Below are 22,438 nucleotides of genomic sequence, written 5' to 3' on the forward strand. Positions count from 1 at the left end.
CTTACCCCTTTGTCTTTGCATTACACTTTTGGAGCTACTTTATCTGGGCAAGCCCAGTAATTATTGCAGGTCAGCACAATATGACTGATCTATACAGAACAACACCCTCTGCTATCTACCCGCCTTCTGCAATCATTACTAAGTGATATGTGTCAGATTGAATACTTTTTCAAAGTTTAGAATAACACATTTAAATGTTGACGTTTGAATTCTATTGTTTTTCACATGTTCAACAATTACATAGGAGTCCTTCGCAATGGAAATCTTAAATCTAGGGCTCAATTATACACGGCTGATTGAATATGCATAACACTGAATTAAAACGAGAGTATGAACATAAAATAAAAATATATCAAATATAACATGTATGAATATGACATAACATGAATGTATGCATACATGTGTATAATGACTCCTGCATTTCACTCCGGGTACTAATGTGGGTTTATCTTATCTTGTGTTGTTAAATAATGTAATCATATAACAGTCTTATAAATACATTGGAGACAAACAAGAAAAGTTGCTATAGCCATTAACTATATTATAGCATCAGACTGTTAGTATGGTTATAGCCCTTTAACAATAATACCCATGTCGTGCCCCCGCCGGCTGGCTTCCACCAGAGCCCTAGATATCTCTCTCGGGCTCTGGCTTCCACTACGTAGCTTGACCAATCAGCTTCGTCGATGTTAGGGGGTGGCATTACGTAGGGAGGCGTGTGTGACATTTGCTGCATGATGCTAGTTTATGAACAGCTAGCTGGATAAAGATGAAGACCTGGGCAAGGAAATAGAACAAATTAGCTTTTTAACAACTAAGCTTACTTTTGGGTTACACTTTGTTATCGTACCCATATTAGGGGAGCGAGTTTATTTAAATGTAGCGTTTGATCAAACTTCCTGTCAGGCTTAATACGTTAATTAACAGTTAGTAAGCTAACACTTTTAACGTATACTGTACATATTCCGGTTTAGGTACTGTTTGTGTTTTTGCGCTAAAAATGTATCAGTTAACTTCGCTCGTATGGGTGGACGTTAGCGCTTAAGCCGACTTGGCCCTTTTGCACACAAGGTTAACATTAGCTTTAGCCAGCTAGCTCCTCTTGCTGCAGCTTTATTACTTTCTTATTTTACTTGTCAGGGCAGGTATGCTTTGGGATTGATAGGGTCTGCATCTTAAACACAGAGTGAGTCCTACAGCCTACTTCAGGGATCATTTCAGTTACTTTAGTGGAGCCAGAGGTGGAACCATGCTGCTCTCCTTGGTGGTGCACACATACTCGCTGCGGTACTGGTTTCCAGCCACGGTCATGCTGGGGACAGCTCCAGCTTACATCCTGTCATGGGGAGCATGGCGATTACTTTCCACTGTCTTACCAGCAAGGGTATATCACAGGTTGGATGACCGGTTGTACTGCATGTACCAGAGCATGGTCCTGTTCTTCTTTGAAAACTACACAGGGGTGGAGGTGAGTGATCCTTAATTTACTGTCTTTACTTGTGTGGTCACCCTGTGTGGACTGTGTTTATTAAGGATGGGGAATTTAAACCACTAGTATCTAATAATAATTTCAATTGTTATAGCGCCTTTCAAGAGCCCCAGGACGCTTTACAATGGGAAACAAGTGTAGTGATAGTAGAAAACCAGGACCTTGGCATAAGTGACAACTGCCTCTGAAATGCTGAGCTTGCAGTCTGAACTGGCCATCTGTTTTCCTGTTTATTGTCTACTTGTGTTGACTACAGGACCTATGAATAGCTTATAATGCTTCGTAAGGTCAGCCTAGTTCTATAAGTCTCGTTTTTTTTTTACATCACCTACCTAACTTGCCTTTTTTATCTTTTGGAATTGTGTTTCTGCTGCAAAACGATATTGCATGCACAGCACACCGCATGCAGATCAGTGCATTTTTGCAGTAACTCTTAACACAATGTCAGATGGGGACTGCCTGCAGAGACTGGTAAACTAAATCGTGATGGACCAGATGCCTGCAGCAGTGCAATCATCTCTGCATTCTTTGCCCTTGTGCTGCCACTCCTTTTACAGTGGGTTCAAGTTTGCAAAACAAAACCAGCAGTCACTGTGTTTTGTGTAATAAAACTGCCCCTCCCGATTGCTGAATGGAAGCCACATAGTCGATTGTAGGGCAGTCCCCTCTTAATCTTCCTAATGATCAAAAAAGGAAGTCGACTAATAATTTCTTTAGTCAGGACAGCACTAGTAGATTGGAAGAGAAGTTTCAATGAGTCTTCAGGGTTAATTGGAAAGCTGAGGTCTATGACGGTTTAGTTTCTTAGAAAAGTCTGAAGTGGAAACAAATCCCTGAAAGAAATCTTAATGTAGAAGCATTTTTCAAACTGATGCCAGTCCACCATTTTGCTGTGGTTTGTAATATCTTTAACTTGCCTTTTCTGTAGGTTATTATATACGGAGATATACCAAAGAACAAAGAGAACGTGATCTACCTGTCCAATCACCAATGTACAGGTAATACATTTACATCTTAGAGAATCTCAGTCTAGTGTGAAGCACATAGAGTAAATGTACCAATGTCTTTTCTTGCAGCTGACTGGATCATTGCGGACATGCTGGCCATCAGGCAGAGCGCCCTTGGCCACGTCAGATACGTCCTTAAAGACGGCCTCAAGTGGCTCCCGCTGTACGGATGGTATTTCTCTCAGGTAATACAACTGTGTGAGTATTGAATGTCATTTGTCATTGTGAATTACGGATGTAGAGAATGTACACTCATGTTGAATCACATTCCCAAGTGCTGCTCTCATCAAATTATCTTTTTGTTTCAGCATGGAGGAGCCTACGTGAAGCGAAGTGCAAAGTTCAATGAAATAACGATGAAGAAGAAGCTCCAAACCCAGACTAAATGTGGAGCACCAGTAAGTAAATTAGCCTCTGGACTACATGCTTATTGACACAACAATGTCTGCCATGTCTTCCCCTAAATTATGAATAGCTTTACATTTTTCTGATCATCACAATCCTTTTTGTTAAAACTTCTCCACTTGAATTCACTGCAGAGCTTTCTACAATAATCAAACACAATTCTTTCTTCCAAAGATTCCCTCTTACCCTACTTGCATTCGGGATGTTGACCTTAATAGTGCTCAGTTTGTATGAACAGAACATCTGATGACGAGAGCAGTACTGAAGTGTGTGTTATTGTGTTGAGAGCTTGTTTTTAATCACTTTTTGGGGGATTAAACTGTTGGGGATTAGTGTGTGTGTTTGTGTGTAGGGGTGTGTACTGACAGAACAGTTCCTCGTGACCTAAAGGTACACTATAAAAGCTCTGTTGTGTCACACATTTGTGCACTTATTTTCATCTTCGTTCCTATTTGAATGAAATGTACCAATGGACATTTTGTTTAAGACACAATGAGAATGTGTTTGTTGTAGCCAATGAATAGACTCTTTAAATATCCTTGTGAATGTTATGACCAGTTAGAAGTGTGTGGCTATGCCCGAAGAACGCAATTATAGAAAGGGAAACATCTTCGTACAGAACTTGCTTCAAAACAAGTGTTAAACAGGGGTCAGCTTTAAATGCCTGTCGACTGTAATTCACAAATAAGTGATTAAGCGTTTTAGAGATGGCTGCATTGGTCCATTCTTTGAAAATATGAGTACTTTTTGTAGAAAAAAGGCCTTTTTATATTTTGTTGAAGATGAAAAAATAAGGATTCTTCTATAAATGAATTACTGCTCAGTACAGTGCTGAAGTTTTTGTTTACATTTTTCACATCTGACATCAAAGAAATGGGCAGAAGAATAAGGATACAGCACAACAAACTCAGATCTATCAAGCACTATGTAATCATAGAGGGTCCACATCCAGTCAAATGTAATCCCACTTCTTCAACTCGTAGATTTAAGTCATTGCATTTGTGTGTGTGTGTGATTTGAAAAGAGCCAGCGATGAAAATGGTGTTGAAAGTTTTCTTCTAAACATCATAAGTTCAGCACAGTGTTTGATGTTTAACGAATCCTGTCAAAGTTAGAAAATCCATTTTGGCCAGTGTAATAAGAATCTGAGCTTTGATTTCCTGTGTTTTCTTCCTGCAGATGTACCTCGTCATCTTCCCTGAAGGAACCCGGTATAATCCGGAGCTCAAGAGTGTTATCACTGACAGTCAGGCTTTTGCCACCAAAGAAGGTACCGGCATGACAGCAGCCATTAACTACCGCATACTAATTCAGCACATCCCACTCAGTCTGTAACTTGTTAGCCTTCGACCAATGAGCGTCACATACAAAAGGTTTTTAGGAAAGGTCTTAATTTCATGGTGAGGGCTTCTGTTTATCTCCTTTGTTACAACAATTAGAATCATGACAGAGCAGGGCTGCTATCCACAATTATTATTTTATTATCAAATTATATTTAGATTTTTCTTTTACTTGAATTGTTGAATGAAATCTGTTTTGTCCAAGGTGACTTAATTTAATACAAAATAAAACCAGGATGTTCTGTTGATCAACCAATCGATTGGTCGGCAGCCCTATAACAAATTAAAGAATGGTATAGAAAATGGAAAGCTGTAGAGAATTTGTTATCATAAAAGTATTTTGTGCGAACATTTTTATACTCTTATTTAAGATTGATTTAGTCAAGCTTTGTAAACTTTAAAACTACCAAATGCATTTGTGTTGTCATAGGATTATGAGTGTAATGCCAGGAATTTGTTCACTAAAACTGCTTATTGACGAGTCAGCTGGTGCAGCTCAAAGTTTGAAATCGACTTGCTGCTGGTCGATAAAAGAGAATTTACTGCTCACTAAGAATGGGTTTGGAACAGACGTCTCGGGTATTTTTGTAGCATGAGGTGAAATCAGCTGACTTTAAATGGTGATTTTACTGCAATGTAAATTAAATACAGCCTTATAATATGACAGCTGAATACGTCTGTGGCATCAATGAGATTATTATGCGGCTGTTTGAGGGGAGCGGTGTTTCAGTTTGACTCACAAACTGCCTCTATTCTGCAGAGATTAAGCCGGTCTCTCTATATCACCTTCCCCCATTAATCCACACAAATCGCTCTGGAAAGCCCACATGTGCACATGACATTATCTGCTATTAGTGAGGTATTAGTGGGCAGAGGGGGGTGTCTCCACGACTACAGAGGAACACACTGTGCAGTAAACACTATCATTCACACAGAATAAGTGTTTTTGTGTTTATTTTAAAGGTATTTTGGAAGGGAAGGGATGTAGGTAAGCACCTTCTATTGTGTAGGCTGATATATTTGCATACTTTATAGCCACACTGTGAAAATAATCTGTATTTGATTAAATAACTCTTCCCCTCCACAGGACTGGCTGTCCTGAAGCACACACTGACTCCCAGAATGAAAGCCTCTCACATCGCCCTCAATGCCATGAGTGACCACCTTGACGCCATCTATGACGTCACAGTGGCCTACGAGGGGACTCTGAGCGCCTCGGGTCAGAGAAGACCTGCACCATCGATGCCCGGTAAGCAGAGTTTAGGCATCTGGCACAGTCATTATATAGAAAGTAGTAGAACATTTTTTTTCAACACCTTCTCTCTTTTAACATGGTCTCCCTATGGGATCTGGCTATAATTGTCTTTAATGTGTTCAAAAATATTCTGTAAGGTGTATTCTTAGGGCTCCTACAGATGTGATAAGTACGTAAATACAAGCCAAAATCCAGGGGAGGTTGACTTCAGAACTATTTCATCTGCCCAGTCAGAAGATTTCTTTAGCCAAATTAGCTTAATTTGAGAGTGACAGTGTTGAAAGGGGGATACAGAAGGGATTACAAGTGTAAATGATTCCACGCCAGACTCAAGTCCCAAAACATGGGCCAGCAATTTCCAGTATTATCTAGATGATCATCACTATATACTTAAAAGTGTTGAAATGACATTAAAACTTACTGGTATCACTTTACCTAACACATATACATTGGGGCAAAAAAGTATTTAGTCAGCCACCAATTGTGCAAGTTCTCCCACTTAAAAAGATGAGAGAGGCCTGTAATTGTCATCCTAGGTACACTTCAACTATGAGAGACAGAATGGGGTGAAAGAATCCAGGAAATCACATGGTAGGATTTTTAATGAATTAATTGGTAAATTCCTCGGTAAAATAAGTATTTGGTCACCTACAAACAAACAAGATTTCTGGCTCTCACAGACCTGTAACTTCTTCTTTAAGAGCCTCCTCTGTCCTCCACTCGTTAACTGTATTAATGGCACCTGTTTGAACTCGTTATCAGTATAAAAGACACCTGTCCACAACCTCAAACAGTCACACTCCAAACTCCACTATGGCCAAGACCAAAAAGCTGTCAAAGGACACCAGAAACAATTGTAGACCTGCTCCAGGCTGGAAAGACTGAATCTGCAATAGGTAAGCAGCTTGGTGTGAAGAAATCAACTGTGGGAGCAATTATTAGAAAATGGAAGACATACAAGACCACTGATAATCTCCCTCGATCTGGGGCTCCACGCAAGATTTCACCCCGTGGGGTCAAAATGATCACAAGAACGGTGAGCAAAAATCCCAGAACCACACGGGGAGACCTAGTCAATGACCTGCAGAGAGCTGGGACCAAAGTAACAAAGGCTACCATCAGTAACACACTACGCCGCCAGGGACTCAAATCCTGCAGTGCCAGACATGTCCCCCTGCTTAAGCCAGTACATGTCCAGGCCCGTCTGAAGTTTGCTAGAGAGCATTTAGATGATCCAGAAGAGGATTGGGAGAATGTCATATGGTCAGATGAAACCAAAATAGACGTGTTTGGAGGAGAAAGAATGCTGAGTTGCATCCAAAGAACACCATACCTACTGTGAAACATGGGGGTGGAAACATCATGCTTTGGGGCTGTTTTTCTGCAAAGGGACCAGGACGACTGATCCGTGTAAAGGAAAGAATGAATGGGGCCATGTATCGTGAGATTTTGAGTGACAACCTCCTTCCATCATTGAAGATGAAACGTGGCTGGGTCTTTCAGCATGACAATGATCCCAAACACACCGCCCGGGCAACAAAGGAGTGGCTTCGTAAGAAGCATTTCAAGGTCCTGGAGTGGCCTAGCCATTCTCCAGATCTCAACCCCATAGAAAATCTTTGGAGGGAGTTGAAAGTCTGTGTTGCCCAGCAACAGCCCCAAAACATCACTGCTCTAGAGGAGATCTGCATGGAGGAATGGGCCAAAATACCAGCAACAGTGTGTGAAAACCTTGTGAAGACTTACAGAAAACGTTTGACCTCTGTCATTGCCAACAAAGGGCCACACATGATATCAGTGCATTAAAACAACCCAAAGAGTGGAGAAAACAGTATTTCTCCAACAGTATATAACAAAGTATTGAGATGAACTTTTGTTATTGACCAAATACTTATTTTCCACCATAATTTGCAAATAAATTCTTTAAAAATCAGACAATGTGATTTTCTGGATTTTTTTTTTTTCTTCTCATTTTGTCTCTCATAGTTGAGGTATACCTAGGATGAAAATGATAGGCCTCTCATCTTTTTAAGTGGCAGAACTTGCACAATTGGTGGCTGACTAAATACTTTTTTGCCCCACTGTATATGTTATTGCCTCACAGACGGAATGAATTATGCTGCTCATTGCTTTGTTCAATTAGCTTGAACCACGCTGTGCTTGTTGTCAGCCCCGCCTGACTAATTTAGTATTAAAGTTAATTACAGTGCTGGTGGAATCAACAGAACATCATTTACTCATTACAACTGGGTGTGAATACAACTAGGATTTTAGAAATGATGTGTAAATAATATGAATTAGTGCAGGGGCTGTATTGTTTTCTATTTCCTTCATAAAGTTACAAGTTGCATTTCACACCAGATTTCAAAATCATACATCGGCTAATCTGCATTTATCTCCCGATGTTGCAGCCATTGACGCACAGGCGTCGTTTCATTATTCCTCTAACATTGTGTTTGACCCCTCAGTAATTAATCACATAGAAAACATTACCTATTAACAGCAGCGTCTTCCTGTAAACAACATGACTTTTGATTATTTTGTATTCCCTGTTGTTAGAGGAGATCTGTTTGAATGTCTAAAAAAGAAACATCCCGGCAGGAATAAACATCGATGTGTTTCTAACAAACAAGAGAGAGAAAGAAAAGCATTCTTCTCATCATCACGCACTTCCTGGTCTCATGTGGTGGCGAAGGTGATTTTAGTGATTTCAGAAGGAAGTGGAAGTGACTCGAGGCCGCGTTCACACCGCAGCTACATGAGTCCAACATCTGAGTTTCACTTCCAACAAACCATTCTCACTCTCTTATGATCAGGTTTAACCATTTCAACATATGTGCTGGTACAGTGTATAGTACTTTAAGAAAATCAAGACATTGTCATATTTGATAATTGGAAGTGTTAATAATGTACAATCGGTTAATTCTTTTGAAAAAGGGGCACAGTAAATGTGACGTTATTGTAATATAGCATTTGTAACCCTACTGATATGACCAGTAGCAGATTGGTGTTTGAACAACAAAGTAAACAATTATAATTATTTAAACTATTGTAACAAATGAATCCCTTTTCTCTAAGTTAAATAAATTATATTCTGAACAACCATAAAACCACGGTACATTTTTGAGAAAGTTCAAACATTATATTTATATTTCTGTGGCCGATGGGGGTTAACAAATCATAGATTGGCTCTTTGTAAAAAAATGTCAACCCACTTCAAATGAAACTGTATCGTCCTTGGTCTGCATTACAACTTTAAACCAAATGAAAGTCTTTCTGACGGACCAACTAAAAGATAGAATGAGCTCCCTGCATTACTTTAGTAGCAGTTTGTTCTCCTCATTGTCTTGAGACGACTGAAAACTCATCATCAACATCTTTCAGCTTGACTAGAGTTTATTAAGAAAGGTTTGGGTCAGGAGCCAGTGTTTGCGGCTACAGAGCAACATGTTGATTTCCTTTCTTTATTCCAGGCGGTGTTTTTAAAGTGTTTTGGAACATTGTTTTGCAGTCGGGACGCTGAGTGTAGTATTTTCTTTTTAAGAGTGATCCTGCAAAATAAATCCTGTTTTTGTGTGTCTCTGCTCCTGATCCTCCGTGCACACACACTCCGTCTCGCGCAGTGTTTATTAAAGTGGCCCATATTGCCTCTGAAGGTCGATGGAAATCTGTTCACAGCTGATTGAGGCGCTCTCTCCGCCGCTGAAGCAATCTCTCGCTGCTGACTTCGATCAAGTTTCCTCTTTTGGCCGCAGTGCCAGGCTTCCTGATAATATTGCATGTTGTGGAAACAGGAACTCTGAGGTCTCGGGGGATTCACGTGTAGCCTTGAGCGTTCACACTTGGCTACATTTTTATGTCTGACCTCGGACACTTTTCTTTCTCTGCTCAGGGCTCTGACACTTTGAATGAAATCTCCACTTGACACTCAATATACAATACATCTTTATTTTAGGAACTTTTATAATAATAATAAAGCTTTATTTAGATAGCACTTTTCATACAACACATGCAGCTCAAAGTGCTTTACAAAATGACACATCACAAGTGAAAAATAAACAACAAGAAATTCCCCTCAGATTATTTGTTAAGAATTTTAAAGGTACATGCAGCAAAATATAACAGGTTAAAAGACACGAGGAGGTAAAAGGTATGATAAAATAAATAAGGATTTTTCTCCGACAGATAAGACACAAGACAACTGAATCGATGCAACAATATAAAACCCCATAAGTGAACATATAGGTACAACAGAAATTACAATTAAAAGATAATAGTCATAAAAAAGGCCATCATTCTAATAAAGGTTCAACCATTAAAATATTTTTTAAAAACAAAGTAAAAATAAATATTGCTATTGAAACATATTAGATTAATAAAATAAGATTACATCCTTTAAGACCTATAGAATTTACCGGGTGATGCTGAAACTGAATTACTTTTATCTCATGCAAATAATCACTTATACGTTTATTTGATATTTGATTGACTTTTCTACATTCCCTCTAATGTTATATTACACTGAACAAAAATATAAATGCAACACTTTTGCTCCCATTTTTCATGAGATGAACTCAAAGATCTAAAACATTTTCTATATACACAAAATAACCATTTCTTTCAAATATTGTTCACAAATCTGAAAAAATCTGTGATAGTGAGCACTTCTCCTTTGCCGAGATAATCCATCCCACCTCACAGGTGTGGCATATCAAGATGCTGATTAGACAGCATGATTATTGCACAGGTGTGCCTTAGGCTGGCCACAATAAAAGGCCACTCTAAAATGTTCAGTTTTATTACACAGCACAATGCCACAGATGTCGCAAGTTTTGAGGGAGCGTGCAATTGGCATGCTGACAGCAGGAATGTCCACCAGAGCTGTTGCCCGTGAATTGAATGTTCATTTCTCTACCATAAGCCGTCTCCAAAGGCGTTTCAGAGAATTTGGCAGTACATCCAACCGGCCTCACAACCGCAGACCACGTGTAACCACACCAGCCCAGGACCTCCACATCCAGCATGTTCACCTCCAAGATCGTCTGAGACCAGCCACTCGGACAGCTGCTGCAACAATCGGTTTGCATAACCAAAGAATCTCTGCACAAACTGTCAGAAACCGTCTCAGGGAAGCTCATCTGCATGCTCGTCGTCCTCATCGGGGTCTCGACCTGACTCCGGTTCGTCGTCGTAACCGACTTGAGTGGGCAAATGCTCACATTCGATGGCGTCTGGCACGTTGGAGAGGTGTTCTCTTCACGGATGAATCCCGGTTTTCTCTGTTCAGGGCAGATGGCAGACAGCGTGTGTGGCGTCGTGTGGGTGAGCGGTTTTCTGATGTCAATGTTGTGAATCGAGTGGCCCATGGTGGTGGTGGGGTTATGGTATGGGCAGGCGTATGTTATGGACGACGAACACAGGTGCATTTTATTGATGGCATTGTGAATGCACAGAGATACCGTGACGAGATCCTGAGGCCCATTGTTGTGCCATTCATCCACGACCATCACCTCATGTTGCAGCATGATAATGCACGGCCCCATGTTGCAAGGATCTGTACACAATTCCTGGAGGCTGAAAACATCCCAGTTCTTGCATGGCCAGCATACTCACCGGACATGTCACCCATTGAGCATGTTTGGGATGCTCTGGATCGGCGTATACGACAGCGTGTTCCAGTTCCTGCCAATATCCAGCCACTTCGCACAGCCATTGAAGAGGAGTGGACCAACATTCCACAGGCCACAATCAACAACCTGATCACTATCACTATCGTCACTTCATTTTGTCAGGCTTCAGCGTGAAAAGAAAGCTGCTCAAAGGATTGTTGGAAAGGAGACGCTTCACTAATTCTTACTCTGCAGAGGCCTTCAGGCGTCCTGAAGAAAAACTCTCTGTTACAGGATCACGTTGGAGGAGGTCTGCCATCAAGACACGAACCCTCGAACAAACTGGACCACCGTGGTTAGTGCTCTGCGGCAGCTAGCGACCTGCTAAACCTGGTGTGGCTAGCCTTTAGCCTGGATCCGGGCGTGTAGGTCGCTGAAGAGCTGTGATACTGTGATCCTCTACAGCCGGGACACTATATAGGACCACCGAACGTGAGCCCAGCCTGCCCTTCGGAACAGAGTAAGGACGTGCCAAGAGGGAACCCAAAGGAGGCTAACGTAGCTGCTAACAGCAGCTAACTGGAGTTAGCGTCAAACTCACGGTAACCAAGCAACCATGCCGCCGAGAGGAGAGGACAACGTCAGCCTGTCACATGTGCGTGAACTGTTAAAACAACAACAGGATGCATACGGGCAGCTACTAACGCAGCAAGAAAACTATTTTAAAAGTTTCATCCAAATCTTGGTTGATTCCACCAACAAGAGAATGGATGATATGAATAGGTCAGGACCTTAAGAACAGTCTACAGTTCTCCCAAAAAGAAGTGGATGAACTAAAAGAGACTTGTAAGGAGTTGAAGAGCTAAGAAGCACGCACAGACATTAGTACTGTGCGTGAATCTGTTATGACAATGAGTGGAAAATCAGACTATCTAGAGCAGGGCTGGCCAACCAGTCAGAGGTTAAGAGCCACATTTTTTCTATGTTTCTGCAAAGAGCCACATCAAACACACAGTCACTGATACCGCTTGTTTCAGTTTTTTGTTTTCTGGAGACAAGATTTCAACCACGTCACTGATGCATCTTTGTGGCATTGGGATATATATTTTTGAAATCCTCTGGAGCAGAGAGAGGAGCTGTGGATTATTGTTATTGATTAATGCATCAGTGTTTCTTAGGGTCAAAAACACTAAACTCACAACTTAAAATGAAAGCGTTTAGTTTATTTAATAAAAGAGCACATGTTCAATATGAAAAGTGACAGTAGTTATAGATTATTTGGAATTTGGTGCTATATATATATTTAAAAAAAAAAATTATATATATTTTTTAAACACCTTGAATTTCAGGGGGGGGGCGCGGGGCTCCGTTGGCGGGAAACACTGGATAGTGTTTAATCAACGATAGGTTTCCCCCCCCTCAAATTGGTTCACTGCATCGCAGGTATTATTGTGATTGGCTCTTGGGCCACATCAAAATTAGACACGCTGTCATCCTCTCATACTGACACCTGACACCACACATACACAAGTAGGGAGAGCCGGGACGAAAGTAACACGGGACGAAAGTAACACGGGACGAAAGTAACACGGGACGAAAGTAACACGGGACGAAAGTAACACGGGACGAAAGTAACGGAGCGATTTTATCCGAGCCCAAACAACTTTGACCGGCCAAATTACGTCAGAATTATCAGCATTCAATACTTAACAGACCTACTAAATATCAGGTTTAACTGTCAGGAGTAGCTAGTGTTGTCACGATACCAACATTTTGGTTTCGATACCAAGTCAAGAATTGCGATTCCGATTCTTTTTAACAATGAGAACAATAAATAAAATAAATGACAATAATTTGTATTAAATACAATTAATACATTTCTTACAGACGGGCCTCGTGGTGTCCGTAGGCTTGCCCTCACTGTCAGAGATATCGCTCAAATACTTCCAAATTTCGCTTCTGGCGTCTTTGTTGTCAACAAGCCGAGGCGCAGCGGCAGTTGCACTCCCACTTGCTTCTCGTTTTCTCACATGCTCTGGCAGCTAGCGCGTGCACGAGAGAGGGGAGGCACTTGAGTGTGCTTGAGAGGGGAGGGACTTAGAGCGTGCTTGAGAGGGGAGGGACTTAGAGCGTGCTTGAGAGGGGAGGGACTTAGAGCGTGCTTGAGAGGGGCGGGACTGCAGGCACGGCTGCAGTGCAGGGAGTGAAAGCAGAGCGCTGAACACACACGGCTCTTATTAAAACAGCGCTTTCTCACCGGAGTACTTTTCCCCGTCATTCTTAAAGTACCGATATTAATGAAACGGAGGAATCGTAACGTTTTTAACGGCAGGGTATCGCGGTACCTTTCAAGTATCGGTACACCGTGCAACACTAGTCAGGAGTCAGTGTCTCTCCCCCAAACTCACACATAGGCTATACAATTCGATATGAACTGAAGAGCCGCATGAAACTAGGCAAAGAGCCGCATGCGGCTCGAGAGCCGCGGGTTGGCCACCCCTGATCTAGAGGGCCAATCGAAACGCAAAAACTTAATTATTGATGGAATCCCAGAGTCTCCAGGGGAGAGTTGGGAGGAATCGGAGTACAAGGTCCGGGAGCTGCTCAGAACAGAACTACAGAAGGATGAGGAGAGGATCGAGGTGGAAAGGGCACATCAAATGGGAAACGGCAGGGGCGCAGACAAGCCTAGGCAGATTGTTGTGAAGTTCCTGCGTTTCAAGGACAAGACGGCTGTGATGGGGAGACAAAACAGGTTGAAAGGAACGAACATCTTCCTCAACGAGGATTATCCTGAAGCGGTACGCCAGAAGAGAAAGGAACTCATCCCTGCCATGAAGGCCGAAAGGAGCAAAGGGAACATTGCTTACATTAGGTACGACAGACTAATTGTTCATCCTCCGCAAACCCCCACCCATCCCCCGATCCCCCCCTCCCAAAGGGCTGAGAGAACGGACTCACGCCACTCATCTCAGAGGACTGAGAAAAGGGACTAAAGAGACAGAAGGGGTTCGTAGCTTGGTGCATGCATATACACACGCACACACACACAAGGGATGCACACATACACACACACAAACATGCACTTTAGCATCAGAACTGTAATGGACATTGTGCTTAATTTTCTGTTAGTCTATCTCTATTTATGTCAGTGAATGCTAAACTACCTAAGAAAGGGCTAAAGATCGTTCACTTGAATATCTGCAGCCTTAGAAATAAGGTTCAGTGTGTTCAGGATATGTTATCAAATAATATTCATATTTTGGCCATCTCTGAAACTCACATAGATGACTCGTTTGAGGACGGTGCAATATCAATACAGGGGTACAATTTGTACAGAAAGGATAGAAACTGCAATGGGGGAAGAGTGGCTTTTTATGTACAAAGTCACATTCCTGTGAAGTATAGGGTGGATTTGATGTTAAGTGAGGTAGAGATGGTATGGCTGCAGGTTCACCTGCCCCATTTAAAACCTATGTTGCTGGGATGTTGCTATAGACCACCAAGCTCTGATAGTAATTATCTAGATAAATTGTGTGAAATGATTCAGAAGGCATGTGATGAAAACAGGGAGATATATTTATTGGGTGACGTGAATGTTGACTTTCTGTCATCAGACTGTTCATTGAAAAACAAATTGATGACGGTAACAAGTGCATGTAACCTAGATCAGATGATCAATGAACCAACCAGGCTAATTACCAATAGCTCTGGAGCAACATCATCCAAATGCATTGATCACATATACACAAACGCAAGTGAACTGTGCTCAAAAGTGGTATCAGTACCAATTGGCTTCAGCGATCATAACCTTGTAGCAATATGTAGGAAAGCCAAAGTCCCAAAAGCAGGACCGAAAATAGTGCTGAAGAGATCATATAAAGGGTTTTGCTGTGATTCATATGTGGAGGATGTTAAGGGAGTATGTTGGTCTAATGTTTTTAAATAGAGTGACACAAATGTGGCACTGGATGTTTTCATGAAATTGTTGTTACCAGTGATGGATAAACATGCACCTGTTAAGAAGTTAACCGTTAAAACAGTAAAGGCACCATGGATTGACGAGGAGCTAAAGAAATGTATGGCTGATAGAGACAGAACAAAAAGGGCAGCAATGAATTCCGGCAATCATTCTGAGTGGCAGTTATATTGCAAAATAAGAAATAATGTGACAAAACTGAACAGAAAGAAGAAGAAAATGTATTATGAGATTAATATAAATGATATAAAGCATGATGGAAAAAAGCTCTGGGGTACCTTGAATACCATCATGGGTAGGAAAAACAACTCAACACCATCCTTTATAGAATCAGAGGGGGCATACATCACTAGACCATTAGATATTGCCAATTATTTTAATAACTATTTCATTGATAAAGTGGAGAAGCTAAGGCAGGGAATACCAAAATCTAGCTGCGAGTCGTCCTATGTTAATATTAGAGAACGTATTATGAAAAATAAAAATTGCACCTTTGAGCTGGGTAAAGTTAGGACAGAAGAGGTGGAAAAGTTATTGTTGGCAATCAATAATGATAAACCACCAGGTATTGATAACTTAGATGGTCAGCTATTAAAGAATGTAGCCAAGTTCATTGCTGCACCCATCTGTCATATTTTTAACATGAGTCTGGAAGGTACATGCCCGCAAATCTGGAAATTAGCTAAAGTTATTCCACTCCCTAAAAATGCAAAGAATGCCTTCACTGGCTCTAACAGCAGACCAATAAGCCTGTCACCTGTTCTAAACAAACTACTAGAAAAAATTGTATTCAATCAAATCCAATGCTATTTTTCTGTTAACAGTCTGATGAGTGAGTATCAACATGCGTATAGAGAGGGTCACTCAACAGCCACAGCATTAACACAAATGATAGATCAATGGATGAAAGAGATTGATGTGAAGAAAATGGTGGGAGCAGTACTATTAGATTATAGCGCTGCCTTTGATTTGATAGACCATAGAATTTTACTTGACAAATTGGAGTGTTATGGTTTTGTCCCAAAGGCGATATCATGGCTAGAAAGCTATCTATATAACAGAATTCAAAGTGTATACTTTAATGGCAGTATCTCTAGTGCTAGATTTGTTGCAAGTGGAATTCCACAAGGAAGTTCACTAGGTCCTTTACTCTTCTCAATCTTTACAAATGATTTTCCATTAGCTCTTGAAAAAGCACAAGTCTCTATGTACTCGGATGACACGACAATATATACACCAGGGTTTCCGTTAGCCGGTAATTACCGGTTTTTAGCTGGTAACATTTATTAAAAACCGGTAAATTCAAAACCTGCCGGTCAAAATGTCTGATAATAATTAGGGAGGCTCCGATAGATCGGCCGCCGGTCATTATCGGCCGATATTCACTGTTAATAGTTTGATCGGTGCTCTCTATAAAGGCCGATCAGGAGAGCTGGATCTGATCGATATGGTCATAAACGCGAGTGAAGTATAACCGGACGCGAGAGAGAGATCAGATCAGCTGCTGAGTCTGACCGAGACACGCAGCTCTGCATAATCACCTGAAGCCCCGCCCTCTGTTTAGCGAGCTGCAGGAGCTGCATGAGAAACTGACGGGCTGTCAGAGTGAGAGGGAGGGAGAGGGGAAAAGAGAGCATCCGTTTCTCCCGTGTTATTATTCAAAGTTAATGTAAACTGTTGAATAATGTACTTCATCTACTACAAGTAGTTTGTTTGAATGTAATAATTATGTTGTTTGTTGTTTGTGGAATAATTTATTGGAAAATGAATCTGAATTTTTCGATCTGTTACGATTATAAACTGAAGCAATATAAAAATGAGCCCATTAACTGTGTTTTAAACATCAGCATATCCGGTCATAGTCCGGTAATTACCTGCTAACGGAAACTCTGCTACACAACTCTTATTATTATTATTGAAATATGACCGGTAAGTTTCAAATTTGTCCGATAAAATAAATTCTGCCCGGACATATGACCGGCGAGAAAAAATCCTAGCGGATACCCTGATATACACAGGCTCCCACAATCGGTGAGATAACTGATATTCTGAACAAAGAACTGAAAACAGTAATGGAATGGGTGACCAGCAAAAAATTAGTGCTCAACATTCAAAAATCAAAAAGTATTGTATTTGGCACAAATTACGTACTAAGGTCTAAACCGCAGTTGAATCTGATGCTGAATAATGTAGAGGTTGAGCAGGTGGAGGAAACAAAGCTCCTGGGACTCATCCGAGTGAACAATTTATCATGGACGAAACACATAGTCAGTGGTGGCAAAGATGGGGAGGAATATATCTGTCATCAAGAGGTGCTCAGTGTTTTTACCACCGCAACTGACAAAACAAGTCATTGAGACTCTAGTCCTTTCACAACTGGACTACTGCTCAATGATCTGGTCAGGGGCAAACAAGAGGGACCTGGGAAAGCTGCAACTGGTTCAAAACAGAGCAGCTCGGCTTGCCCTTAGGTGTACACCAAGACATAATGTAAACAAAATGCATGTCAAGCTCTCCTGGACATTAGTCACGGAGAGGCTGATGGTATCACTCCTTGTCTTTTTGAGAAACATAAATGAGCTGAAACATCCAACCTGTCTATATAAGCAACACCTAGCTCTAAAATCCATACATATAAAACGAGACATGCCACAAGAGGTTGCTATCAAATCCCTAAAGCCAAAACAGAGTCTATGAAGAGCACAGTGCTGTATAGAGCCATGGCTGCATGGAACACACTGCCAGATCAGATTTCTAAAGAAACAACTAAAGCAAGCTTCAAAAGACGATTGAAGAGGCATCTAGAAGCCCAAAGACTGTAAATTACACAAGCGGCAGACAGGTTATGGTAAACATACAGCAGCACACCGATTCATATAGGTTTTTTAAACACATGCAGGAATATGGTACTTTCGCTAACATAGACAAACACACAGCCTTTCACAGTTATGATGAGGATTGTATTTGTTTAGTTTGTTTTACTCTAAAAGAAGCGAAGGGAGACATTTGGAAAATCACTATTATTATTTTTTTATTTAAAAAAAAAAAAATTCCAAGGAAATAGGGAATCAGAAAATAAGCTGTATGTGATGGTTGATATGAAAGTCACTGTTTGAAGGAAAATTGACGCCGTACACGATTTGTATCATTGTCTTGCAATGTATTGTCGAATGTCATGTTTTATGTTATTTGTGGACCCCAGGAAGATTAGCTGTTGTTATGCACCAGCTAATGGGGATCCTAATAAAATAACTAATGATCAACTCTATGCGAAGGAGATGTGTTGCACTGCGTGAGGCAAATGGTGGTCACATCAGATACTGACTGGTTTTCGGACCCCCCCAGACCCCCCCAATAAAGCAAAACTGCACGTTTCAGAGTGGCCTTTTCTTGTGGCCAGCCTAAGGCACACCTGTGCAATAATCATGCTGTCTAATCAGCATCTTGATATGCCACACCTGTGAGGTGGGATGGATTATCTCAGCAAAGGAGAAGTGCTCACTATCACAGATTTGTTCAGATTTGTGAACAATATTTGAGAGAAATGGTTATTTTGTGTATATAGAAAATGTTTTAGATCTTTGAATTCATCTCATGAAAAATGGGAGCAAAAACAAAAGTGTTGCATTTATATTTTTGTTCAGTGTAGATATGAGATACGTATTGGTCTATGAATGACTTATGAAACTGTGGTTCACCGGAGTGACCAACAGGCAGTGGTTCGTGCCCGGCCTTGGCTTCACATCCAGCAGCTCCACTCCATCACTGTCACCTTGTGTTGATTTTAAGCGCTTACTCTACGTGCCGTTTTGCTGAATGGCTTTTCCTGTTTTTGTTTAGTCACTTTATTTTTCTGTGTTTGACAGAATTCCTGTGCAAAGAATGTCCCCGAGTCCACATATACTTTGACCGCGTGGACATAAAGGAAATTCCTTCCGAGCCACTGTTTTTCCGCAGGTGGCTGCATGAGCGGTTTGAAATCAAGGACCGGTAAGTGTGTATGTGTGTGTCTGTGTGTGGAACAATTAATCATTTTTAAATTGCATGTTATTCAATCAATAAGTGAACTGCAGTTATGTTTTTACATGTTTTGCTTCCGCACACCACCAGTGTTATGCACAGATGTGTAGCTTGGCTTCAAAAACATATCCTAAAAATAATACCGTCTTCTAACTCGTTCTTTAAATCCGTGTATATGCAGTTCCCTTTTGTATAGACCTGTGATTCTGGGGCCAGTAACATTGGTATAAACAAAGGACGTGTTTTAAATATTATATTCAAATATAAGTTGGTTTGCCAAAAATATTTAATGGCAGATAGAATTACAGCTTAAGTGGTTGCTGGATGAATCTGAAGCTAATAATACATCTATTTATAGTTTAAGTCATTTTGTTAAAGGAATAAATACTTAATCTTATTCTTGTTGCAGCCAACATGAATATGTTCTGCCTTTCTAATTCTTCTAAGCTTTTTGACTCTAGACTGTTCAGACAAAGCAACACATAAGAATTCGTTAACCTGGTATATCAAATGGCATTTATCACACAAAATATTGAGCAATCAAAATAATAATCCTCTGATTTATCTGAGGATCAAAATAATAATGAATTGCGACCCTAAGATTGTTTTACTCAAGGGGCTTGACATAAAAAGTCCAGAAATCATTGATATGGACTGTAAAGGACAGAAGTTTAATGAAATAAAAGTTTTTGTCGTTCATATATTCAGTGTGCTAAGTTTGATCCCAACATTGACAACATCAATCAATCCACCAAAATCACACTGGGGTCTGGGTGCAGTTTTTGTGCTGTAACTGCTGTAGAAATCCTAACCTGGACACATTTCTGCAACCTCCTCTTTAACCTGTGTAACCCTCGTGCTTTTCTGAGACGTGCTGAAGTCCTAAGAGAGTTATCTGTCTTTTCAAAGGCTGCTGACGGACTTCTACGAGTCGGAGGATGCAGACAAAATACGCACGTTCCCGGGGGAAGGCAAACATTCTCCTCTGAGCCTTTCTAAAACCCTCCCGTCCATGGTGATCTTGGGTGGGCTGACACTGCCGCTGCTGCTGACGGAGAGCGGCAGGAAGGTGTACGTGGCGACCTGGCTGTACGGGACTTTGCTGGGCTGGCTGTGGGTCAACGCTTTCCCCTAACCAGGCAGCTGCTGCTGCTGCCACCATGAGACGCACAAAAGCCATGGAGAGACCTCGCCATTTCCCTGCATCGCTACAACACGAGGTGTGTTCCAGATGCAGCGACTGCTAAGAGGCTCAGAGATTTACCCCTCATGTCTTGCTCAGTGTTGACCTTGAGCTAAAGTTGAACAGAGATACGGAGAAATGTCAAGCTTTTTGTGCTACTTGTTACCTCGCGTTACTTGGATTTGCAGCCTGAAATGAGGAAAAGGAAAGAATCAGTGGATATGGTGAAAAGTATTAGATTCCTCAGAATAGCCCTTGTAATCTACTATCAAATAAAAATAAATGATATATACTTATCTTAAAAGAATTCCCCCAATCAGATTTAGCCAAATTAGTATTCTTCATGCATGCTTACTTTCCCATCAAGCATTGGCTTTAAATATAGTTTTAAATATGACATATATATGACATATATATATATATACATATATATATATATATATGAGAATAAATTAGGCTACAAACATGTTTAATGATCATGTTCAGCTGCTCCATGTAGCTGAGAGTACACCAGCCTACTGATGATGCATCATTAATTATTAAAGTGCACTGACTCTTTGACATTGGTTGTAATGTTATTTATGCCAAGTCCCATGTTCAGAGGTTAGTGCACTTTGCTCATTTTAAGTGATATTTTTACAAGAGTAAAACAAACATAGATAGCATGCAGTCCCCTATAAGGGCTCATAAACACCAGCTGCATTGTTTACCATAAATATTAACGAGATGTCACTTTGTTTTATATTCTGATGATGAATGTAGCTGTTAAACAGTCTCATTTATGCATAATGATAAAGTAAATGTTTTATTTTTATTTCCAAGATTTTGATTTGACAAATATTCTTTGAGTCTTTGTTGCAGAAACACTGGCAGACACCACAGTGAGCTCACATGGAAGAATGCGTGTTTAAAAACAACTGTTCCGATATTGCTTTAACCTTGAAATGTAGATCCTTGCCAAAACCCGGTGTTATTTATCATGATGTTCTACACGTGTTTTATTTTGAGCAATACTTGTTTAATGCCAGCCTGGATGACAGCAAAGAAACTTTCTTGGGGCCTATATACATAATAATGAGTTATTTTATAATGGTTTATTCAGAGTTCCATAACTTTTATATGCATTTACTACTTTGAATACCATGTTACAGCTCACACGAAAGTGTCTACCTAGCAAAAAGCTGACAAAGCCATGTATATCACAGGTTCCTGTGCACTCGAAGCCATTTGTATTATAAATGTCACTGTAATGTTAAAGCATTGTCCATTGTTGTTGTTTACTGTACTGAAACCATTGCATTTTTCCACGAGTCACTTTACATGTTTGCTGTCTCGTCCTTGTGTAGAGTTAGTCTGATATGTTTTTCTCATGGTACAGTAAATCATACTTTTTACATGTCGTTCCGATACCTCACTTGAATAATATCCTTCCTCGTTCTTAAATGCCTCTTGTCAGCCATTTTGTAGTCATTTTTATCCTGACAAGATCAGACTGTACCTCATCAGGAAACCTCTATATAGACCGAATTTAGATGCCAACGTATTTTGGAAATGTGTGCCTTCTCTTTGGAGGAGTTGGTCCTCAGCCCTCTCTCTCACGAGGCCCACAGTGGCTCTTTTCCACCGGGTGACTGCATGGAAGCCTGCGGTCACATTGTCTACAGTTCATAGTGGCTTATTTTGCTTGAAGAATGCATTGATTTTCACTTTTTGAAGATTATTATTATCAAACGATGAATCCTTTAATGTATGTGATTTCTGGAAATGGGGTAGAGTGAAATAAAATGGTTTTCTTTGGAGAGTAAAGTTTTCTCTTGTTGATTTACTGTTCTGAAAACAAAATTATTAAAAGTATATCTGATTGCACAATGTTTTACTTCTGTGTGCTGGTAAACATGCCAGGGTGCCATTTTTCACATCAAATGAAAAATGGAAATGCCTTATGCACGACTCCATGCCTTTCTTTTATTTACACTGAACTATATTTTTTATGTTAAGAAACTTAATGAACAGAGCAAGAATTAAAAAAATAACTCCTGCTGCACAATGGGTTTAAGTGTCAAGAGGGAGAGACTATTACCAGATTACATTTTCTATTTGTCCCATAATGTCCACTCCTCCACCTGCACACCCCACTGACTGCCTACTGTG

The 22,438-nt window shown here is 40.6% G+C and overlaps 1 protein-coding gene across 1 annotated transcript; it reads left to right on the plus strand.

Annotated features, from left to right (window-relative positions):
* The first annotated feature begins 706 nt into the window (after window positions 1-706).
* Window positions 707-22,093, plus strand: agpat5 (1-acylglycerol-3-phosphate O-acyltransferase 5 (lysophosphatidic acid acyltransferase, epsilon)). Its single transcript, XM_034201775.1, has 8 exons — window positions 707-1,468; window positions 2,418-2,487; window positions 2,566-2,681; window positions 2,805-2,894; window positions 4,081-4,171; window positions 5,329-5,490; window positions 18,951-19,074; window positions 20,014-22,093. The coding sequence occupies exons 1-8, from the start codon at window positions 1,250-1,252 to the stop codon at window positions 20,237-20,239; spliced, it is 1,098 nt and encodes a 365-aa protein (XP_034057666.1). The 5' UTR covers window positions 707-1,249; the 3' UTR covers window positions 20,240-22,093.
* Window positions 22,094-22,438: the final 345 nt, after the last annotated feature.

The sequence above is a fragment of the Gymnodraco acuticeps genome, unplaced genomic scaffold, assembly GCF_902827175.1.
Source record: "Gymnodraco acuticeps unplaced genomic scaffold, fGymAcu1.1, whole genome shotgun sequence".
NCBI lineage: Eukaryota > Metazoa > Chordata > Actinopteri > Perciformes > Bathydraconidae > Gymnodraco > Gymnodraco acuticeps.